This window comes from Pristiophorus japonicus, chromosome 4 (genome assembly GCF_044704955.1).
Source record: "Pristiophorus japonicus isolate sPriJap1 chromosome 4, sPriJap1.hap1, whole genome shotgun sequence".
NCBI classification, from domain to species: Eukaryota; Metazoa; Chordata; class Chondrichthyes; family Pristiophoridae; genus Pristiophorus; species Pristiophorus japonicus.
In genome coordinates, this window is record NC_091980.1 from 44,933,473 (window position 1) to 44,942,856 (window position 9,384).

The 9,384-nt window shown below is 41.7% G+C and overlaps 1 protein-coding gene across 4 annotated transcripts in view; it reads right to left on the reverse strand.

Annotated features, from left to right (window-relative positions):
- The window catches only part of LOC139262042 (gamma-aminobutyric acid receptor subunit gamma-2-like), a 161,906-nt gene extending 154,349 nt beyond the window's left edge, over positions 1–7,557 (reverse strand). For 2 of the 4 annotated variants that reach the window (XM_070877202.1, XM_070877205.1), the window contains exons 1-4: positions 7,384–7,557; positions 6,916–7,136; positions 2,600–2,748; positions 2,402–2,469 (exon numbers count right to left, since the gene is read on the reverse strand). In XM_070877202.1, the coding sequence (XP_070733303.1) occupies positions 2,402–2,469; positions 2,600–2,748; positions 6,916–7,034 (336 nt within the window). In that variant the 5' untranslated portion in view covers positions 7,035–7,136; positions 7,384–7,557. Of the gene's footprint in view, positions 1–2,401; positions 2,470–2,599; positions 2,749–6,915; positions 7,148–7,383 lie in introns of those variants that run through there. The other 2 variants (XM_070877203.1, XM_070877204.1) reach the window with 2 other exon arrangements.
- Between the last annotated feature and the right edge of the window lie 1,827 nt (positions 7,558–9,384).

A 9,384-nucleotide genomic window follows, 5' to 3' on the forward strand; every position in this document is an offset into this window, starting at 1 on the left:
TACAGAAGACTGGCACAGGATGAGAGAGTCATGATTGCTGCAGGGATAGTGGGCACAGACCTGATGGATGCGCTGCCTGTGGTCGCAAACCAGCTGTACATTGAATCCCTCTCAATTGATAAAGATGCTAGGCTGGTGATAGAGAATGATAAACCAGCAACTAATATGCAAGTACTGCATGATCCCTTTAACTAGTACTGGTGAGGGGTCTTCCTGCCAGATAGTGTCATGTTGTGCTGTGCAAGTTCAGCATGTGGCAAGTAAAGCGCTAGAGTGATTGAAAATCAAGAGTGGGTCCTGCAAGAAGCCTAATTTTTATAAATTATTCCTGCCTTTAAATGTTGCTGATGTGCGAGCCTGCCGCCAGCACAATCTCCTTTCCAAATATGGTGGGTACCACCCTTCCAGTCAGAAATGTGTGCGTGCTTCCTGCCTGCCATATTGAGGTCTGTTAGCGTCTGAAAAGCGGATGCTGCAATGCAAAATTTCTCGACCCATATCTCAAATATATCAGTAAGCTAGTCCCGGTGTGGTGTGCTGAAGTGCAAAGGAGAAAGAAATTGGAAAATAAAAAGTAAAACTTGATGTGCCACATGGGAAACACACAAATCAGCTTTCATGAGTATATAAGAACATAAAAAATAGTAACAGGAGTAGGCCACATGACCCCTCGAGCCTGCTCCGCCATTTAATAAGATTACAGCTGATCTGATCATGGACTCAGCCCCACTTCCATGCCTGCTCCCCATAACCCTTTATTCCCTGATCGCTCAAAAATCTGTCTATCTCCACCATAAATATATTCAATGACCCAGCTTCCACAGTTCTATAGGGCAGAGAATTCCATAGATTTACAACCCTCAGAGAAGAAATTCCTCCTCATCCCAGTTTTAAATGGGCGGCCCCTTATTCTGAGACAAAGCCCCCTAGTTTTACTTTCCCCTATGAGTGGAAATATCCTCTTTGCATCCACCTTGTCAAACCCCCTCATTATCTTATATGTTTAGATAAAATCATCTCTCATTCTTCAGAACTCCAATGATTATATGCCCAACCTACTCAACCTATCTTCATAAGCCAACACCCTCATCTCCAGAGTAATTTGAACATTCTAGGAATCTTGACTTAGTCATACGAGACAGGCCTTTCTGCACTGATGTCAAAAAGACAAATGACTAGAAATTGCGTAGTGCCCTGTTTGGGGTAATAACTTTTGCGGTAGCGCAAAAGTATCACCGGGTGCTATGCAAGGTAAGTCGAAGCGAACTTCCGGTTTAGTGCTCCAGGAAGGAGATGGAGGGCTAAATTAAGCACCACCACTTTCCTTAGAGCGCTAAAGCCGACAAGAGTGGCGGTAGCAGTACAGTGCTGCCCAATGTCCAGTGCAGCACTGGCAGGATCGGACGGAGGTGCCTTTCCTCCTTTAAAGGGAAGAACTATTGCTGCAGGCTCTGCATTACAACGATTTCCCTTGTCAACGACACCAGCCGCAATCTGCGGCAATCATCCCCAAGCTCTCTAACAGAATGCAGGGCTGATCAATCTCAGCAGAACAAAATGGGAATAAAATGATCTAACATCTCAAAACAAATTTTTAACTTACCCAAGTGGCATTACCTTTAATTACCGCTCCCCAACCAGCCGGCCTCCCTTACAACGCCTCCTGCAGCTGCTGACGTTGACGCCCGGCAATGCTGCAGGGGAGAGCAGAACCGAAGTTCACATCCGGGGCACTACTGGCGCGTTGCGCTGCTGGATGACATCGCGATCTCCGGGGCACAGGAGATCGTGGCGCTAAGGGTTACCGCCACCGCCAACCTCCACGGGAAGTATGCGGATGTCGGTACTCTCACAGTGCCCGGTCGCAGAGCCAGTAGCGCCCCATTATCACCCCCCCCACCCCCAGAGGCGTTAACAGGAGGTGCAAAGGAGGCCAATTTTTTTCCTAAAGTGTCCAGCATGCTCAGATGTAGAATGTGACATGTGGGGTGCATTATTATACTTGACACCAAGGATTTTCCAATGTTACAATACCAGGCCCATCCTCCCTCAAATTAAGTAAAGAACTCAATTCAAAAGGGTGTTCAGTTTTGGATGAAAGTCAGAGCACATAATCTCCATAAACTGTAGAATTTACATATACCACATCAGTACATTCTTACTTGAATTAGTAATAATATAACTTTAGATAATGTCTGAATTTTCTCAATTGACCAGTTTTAGCCAAGCTTACTGCTACCAGTATATATAGCTAGCGGGACACAAGCCTGTTCAAATATTTTGGTGGAGTCTGAACCAAAGAATGTTCAAGAATAACTGGTCCAAATCATTCAGAATTTCATACAATTTAAATTTCAAATCGCTTAACACAAAAGTTAAGATTGATATTCATATTACTTACCATATTGATAGCATTCACTGGACCAATGCTATTTATATACATGTCAGTATCAACTATTGTTGGCTTCACTGGAACAAAACATTGCAAGTTATCAGGATTGGATAGCTCATTCAGTGACATGCAAATACAACTTTGAAAAAAATCAAAGGTTAATTCAAAAATGAAAAAGTACATAAATTTTGCCTCAAGTACACCTACCTCCGATATCAGGCCTGAGTTTATTGTCATACCCTTCCAATAAATTGTTTAAAATAAGGGTAACATCACTTTCGTAAGTCCTTGGGGTCAGTACCCATGTTTTATTAAGTGTCAAATCTTCATAGTCTTCATCTTCATTTTTACCAGAACTTGGAAAATGAAAAGAAACAAAAATACAAAAAAGTCACCAATCACTAAAGGGACAAAACAGGAAATAAATATTTTGGGGGGAAAATTTACTGCCACAAGCCAGTTATGTCAGATTTCCTACTCACAATTTTCTCATTGCATCTGCTCTTTCACACAATATATTAATACTGCCATAACAGCGACAGCAAAAATAAAAGAGGATGTATGAGAATGCAAACAGCTGATGGTGAGAATGCACTTGAGAAGGAGGGATTACTTTATGACCAAGCTCATGGTCTACAGGGCTGTAGTAATACCCGCCCTCCTGTATGGCTCAGAAACATGGACCATGCACAGTAGACACCTCAGGTCGCTGAAGAAATACCACCAACAATGTCTCCACAAGATCCTACAAATCCCCTGGGAGGACAGACGCACCAACGTTAGCATCCTCGACCAGGCCAACATCCCCAGCATTGAAGCACTAACCAGATTTGATCAGCTCTGCTGGGCAGGCCACATAGTGTCAGACACGAGACTCCCAAAGCAAGCTCTCTACTCGGAACTCCTTCACAGCAAACGAGCCAAAGGTGGGCAGCGGAAATGTTACAGGACACCCTCAAAGCCTCCCTGATAAAGTGCAACATCACCACTAACACCTGGGAGTCCCTGGCCAATGACCGCCCTAAGTGGAGGAAGTACATCCGGGAGGGCGCTGAGCATCTCGAGTCTCGCTGAGAACATGCAGAAATCAAGCGCAGGCAGCGGAAAGAGCGTGCAGCAAACCAGTCCCACCCACCCCTTCACTGAACAACTATCTGTCCCACCTGTGACAGAGACTGTGGTTCTCATATTGGACTGTACAGCCACCTAAGAACTGATGTTAAGAGTGGAAGCAAGTCTTCCTCGATTCCGAGGGACTGCCCGTGATGATGACTTCATTTAATATGCAGATTGCAACAGGAAAATACACAAAATACACATTCTACATCTAAGCATGAAGATATATGACATGGGATGACTAATGAATATATAACATTAACTTTTATATGTGTGTTCCCATTTATTCTTAAGATAACTTGACTGCTGGTACTTATTTAATACTAACACATGAAAGTCCTTGTAAAATATTACTAACTACCGCTAATATATGAATTATATTTACTGTTCTTCAGGTAAATGAATAGTTATACTCTGGTGGGTATTTGAAGTAAAATAAAGGAAGAATTATTGTTCTAAGTCTCACATTTTATATAGCACCTTTCACGATCTCAAAATGTCCCAAACAGCTTTACAGCCAATTAAATATTTTTGAAGTGCAGCTGCTATTGTAATGTAGGAAACTTGACAGCCAATTTGCACACAGCAAGTTCCCACAAACGGCAATGTGATAATGACCAGATGATCTGTTTGTAATGTTGGTCAAGGGATAAATGTTGACCAGGACACCAGGGAGAATATCGCCGCTTTTCTTCGAAATAGTGCAATGGGATCTTTTTTCCGTCCACCTGAGGGAGGAGACAGGGCCTCGGTTTAACACCTTATCTGAAGTACGGTACCTCTGACAGTGCAGCGCTCTCTCAATACTGCACTAGGGTATCAGATTTTGTGCTCAAATATCTGGAGTGGGCTTTTGTAATAACCAAGCAAGGTATAGATTTATGACATGGGATGATCAATGAATAATAGGTATTGACATTTATGTGTGTGTTCCTGCTTATTCCTAAGATAACTTCACTACTTCAACTTATGTCATACTAACACATGAAAATGCTTGTAAAGGCGAAAGTGTTACCAACTGAGCCATGGCTGACATGGCATTATGTAAACAAAACCAATTGTTTAACTCAATTGTCAATACGTGCCAAAAATGGACTATAGCTCTGCATAATTTATAGGATGGTTGTGTCTTTATTGAAAGCACATCAATAAAGTTACAACTTTATTTCTGGTTTCAATATGGTCAGTACAAGCTTCAGTAATCAGAGTACTACATGCCTTATTAAAATAATTGTATACAAATTTAAAATATTACATCAAATGCTACTGGCTTAATTATCTGTTATATTTTGAGGGAAATTGGAGAATGGAACTGTTACGATCAATCTTCAGTACAGTATTAGTTCTGTAATTTTTCAAATCCTTCCACGGCCTCGCCCCTCCCTAATCTCCTCCAGCCCCACAACCCTCCGACATCTCTGTGCTCCTCCAGTTCTGGCCTCTTGAGCATCTCCAATTTCAATTGCGCCAACATTGGTAGCCGTGTCTTCAGCTGCCAAGGCCCTAAGCTCTAGAATTCCCTCCCTTAACCGCTCCACCATTCTACCTCTATCCTCCTTTAAGATGCTCCTTAAAACCTGCCTCTTTAACCAAGTATTTGGTCATCTGCCCTAATATGTGGCTTGTGTCAAATTGTGTTTTATAATGGGACGTTTCACTACACTAAAGGTGCTATATAAATGCAAGTTGTTGTTGTTGTAATAAAGGAGACAGCAGACCGTCACTGTTGAGTGTTATACAGTAAATGGATGAAAATAATTTATGTTTAATATTTACAGCAGATTAATATTTTCACATTTTGACTACTGCTCAGTGTGTAATCTTTTCCAATCTTCCCATGTGTTTTTATCCTTACCCCATTTAAAGAAACATACACAACTGTGTGTAGTGGGGGGTGGGGGAGGGAGGGGATTCAGATCAGGATTATCCTTCCGTGGGGGTCTAGTATCCATAGCCTTTGATTAAAAAGAAAAACACTTGCCTTCTCTGCTGAGCGAGATTTTTTTTAAATCTAATAAAATGAATCCATTATTTGGCATGGGGCCACAGATTACAATATGATTTCGCATGATTTAGAATGCAACGGTGGGATGTGGGGCAAACTTTTCTGCTTTCATCAGAGCTTGTACCTAGTCAACGAAGGTAGCATCAAAGTGTTTTATTCAAAGGTAATGCGTCCTTCCCTCCTATCCCAATATAACGGTCCCCGCAATGAATGAGATCTCAGCATCACTGGGTGAGACCTACTCATAGTCTGCTGAGTGGCCCAACTATAAAGGACAATTATGCGATAATAAAAATGATCCATCTGACAAATCTTATCTGGCGCTTGCCTTCTATTGTCTGTAACTCGAACATAGGCACATCTGTGCCGCGTTGCATAGCTTTGCGAATATCTTTTATTTTAATTGTTTGTGGCAGGCACACTTGACGTAAAGAATTACAGAACTAAGATACAACATTCGCCCATCTCTCCCCCTCAACAATAAACTTGGCAATCCCAAAACGTCACGGCGGGTTTCCAGGGATCATCAATACTGGCAGGGCCTGCATTTCATTTTCAAGCCATCTATTTTTTTGTTACACTTTGTGCTACTTTTCCGTCACATTTCGCCACATCTTGGCTGGTATACGTGCAAACTGGAATCGTCGACACTTTTACTCCATTCTCACAGATGCAATGCTACTGTCAAACAAAGCATCTACATGCCTGTATTGAGTGTGTGCGTGTGTCTGTGCGGGCACATATGTTTGAATGCAGTGTGACGAGGTGAGAGTATGTATGCCCCAGTACATATCTGCTGTTTAATTGTCAAAGGATGTGCATAAGCATGCACTGAATCTGCCTTTATTTGATAAACGATATTTATGTATGTGCAGGTATAGAGGGAAACCATGATCTACACAGGGACATGCACGGTCCAGGGAACATAGGCAAGAGAATGCTGCAATAGTAAAGCTTTAAACGGAAACCGAGGCGGCTGCGATCGAGCAGCACCGTCCTCCCAGGCAAGTGCCTCAATGTAAAACCTTTGGTTTAAGCAAATGAGAGGAGCCATGCAGATAAATCCTATGATCCCTTTTCCAACACGAAGCATAATGAACAATGCAAACCGAATTTTGCCCAAAGACTTGCATGATGTGCACTGCAGGATTAAAGGTCGGTTTATACACATATATAACATACAAAAATATAAAACGCCAAGTTTAAATTCAAACAGTCCTGGTGACCCGTAACAACAGAACTCTTTAACACCTGATTGGAAGCCAATGCATTCTCGTGTGGTGAGGAATGCTACCAATGCAGTACTCGCCGGTTACAGCGCGGGGGAGGCTTCCATTCTGGTTATATTTTCAAGATATGAACATACATGCAAAACAAAATAACATAATTTACAAATACTTACCAGGTTGGAAGACACGCGATCAGAAATGTCCAGAAGATTACCTTCCTAGAGAAAGAGACTTTAATTGATGCGATGGGACATTTCAGATGTATTTTGCGAGAAGCCATCTCTCGTTTCATCTGTGTCGTCGGCTCCGTTCTCTCACCGTGAATATTCAGAGAAACATAGCACAGAGCAGCTTGTATCGGATTCTTGGCGTGCAGCGGGCAATCGGCAGCCTGCTGAAGACAATTTAAACGTCAGATCAGACTGTCCCACCGTCTCCCAGGCAAACAATGACACAATTACAAAAGGAACAAGTACAGACATAAGTTGATTCCTTTTTCGAAAACTAACAATTTAATATCACGGTCATTGCAAATCAGTCTGGGAGTCACGGTAGAGATAGTAACCACCAGAAGCATCAATGCATGCTTTGTTTGCTGTGGTGTGGGAAATGATGTATCTTTATGACATGTGTATATTTACCTTATATTCCGTTTTTTTAGGATTGTCGCATTAGTCCAGATATTAAAGGAACCCTCCCTGTGAAACGAACAAAATCCACGACGCTTCTTGTGGTAAATATATCGTCACAATCCTCAGTCTGGTTCCAGACGCTGATGAATTGGGTGATTTTTTTTTAGCTTGGTATTATACGTAGCTGCTCCATCTGTAATGGACGCGTTTCCACGTGAAAGCAAAAGAGCGAGGTCGAGAGCGAGAGAGAGAGCAGTGCAGAGGGCGAAGTGTGTCATAGCAACCTCTTGTAATCCAAGTTTAAAAACAGACTCCGAGCCAAACCTTGACCAGACCATTCACTCCCATGCAAGAGGCGGGCAGGAAGGTGAATTTACGGTGCGGTGTTGCAATAACTCGGGTATTCCCAAACAAAATCCCGGCAATATTTGTGGCTGTTTTCATTGCTGTTGTGGTAAACGAATTCACACTTTAGTGGTCTGAACCATTTAATATTGACTGACTTCCGCCCCATGGTATTGGATAATTTCAAATCAAGTACTGTCACCTCTATGACAAGGCTGCATGTAATGTAATCCCCACTGACAGGCAAGGACAGAATGAACTGGTTTATTTGGAAGGGAAAGTCTCTGATTTTTTTCAAATACTGACTGTTTTCCAATAAATCTTTCAGTTATTACTGAGATTATCTTTTCTATTTAAGCAGATTTGCAGTCAACTGAAATATACACGGCATGGCTTTATAAAAGTTAAGTTGTTAAATTCACGAGTATAACTTGTTGTTATCGGCTGTCCCAGAGCACAAACTTCGCCTGGGATGGGTTTAGTTAATTCATTCTGTATAGCGATTCTTTTTAATTAACGATTCACGAATTCCGTGGTTGCTGCAAAAAGATTTGATACGTTAATCAGAAAACACGCTGATGCCACATTTAAGTTAATGGGGCCCTCAGCAATATCTGCTATCCCTTCACTATTGATATATTTAGTATCTCCTTCATGTGCAATTTTCTCTTCCATACTCTAGCACTAGCTTCAACAGAACAACAGATTGATTGTATGGACTGCAGTGGTTGCTGCATATACATATAGCTGCCGTGAACATGATGCATATACTGGATACTTGGCCGTGAATTACTAGCTAGAGATTGCTTGACACCTTCCAGTAAGATTGAAGAGTGTACCTGAAAGTGAAGTAGGGGGTGCAGATCATATCAGATATCTCACAAAAGCAAAATACTGCCAATGCTGGAAATCTGAAATATAAACAGAAAAGGCTAGAAATACTCAACAGGTTAGGCAGCATCTTTGGAGAGAGAAACAGAGTTATCTAAGAGATTACAAATGGAGCCGAACACTGTGCAATCATCAATGAACAGCCCCATTTCTGACCCTATATTGGAGCGAAGGTCATTGATGAAGTAACTAAAGATTGTTGGGCCTAGGATATTGCTCTGAGGAACTTACTATAAGATTGATGCGTGGGAGTCCAGGTGGTACAGCTCATAACTCTCCAGAATAAATGTACCAAATCTAATTTTATTTTTAAATTTAAAGAAGGTGCCGCATAGTCAGATTCTTTAGAGCTTTTGATTGTCAGCAAAGTGGAATGAAGAACTTTGGGCAAAAATACGTAATTTAGTAGTAAAATAGGGAGAACGTTTTCAAATGTAAATCTGAGGGACAGTGCAGATTACCATGTTGTAAAATGAGTAATTCTCACTGATTTTGATTTAATACCATAAGTATATTTGCTTTAAAGGCTACTGGAAGCTCAGAGAGGTACTTGCAGAGAACTGGTAATAGAAATAGAGGACATATGGAAATTGTGAATAGAGAGGGAGAATGTAACAGATTACAAGACTGGTTTCTAGAAACAGATTAAAACGATTTCAGGGTCAGGGATGTACAGTGCTGAGTCAGTTGCTCAGTAGGCCAATCATGTTGTGGTACCATGAGCAGAGGGAAGGCAACAAGCAGGTAAGAAGGCAGATGCTCCATGCCGAATCA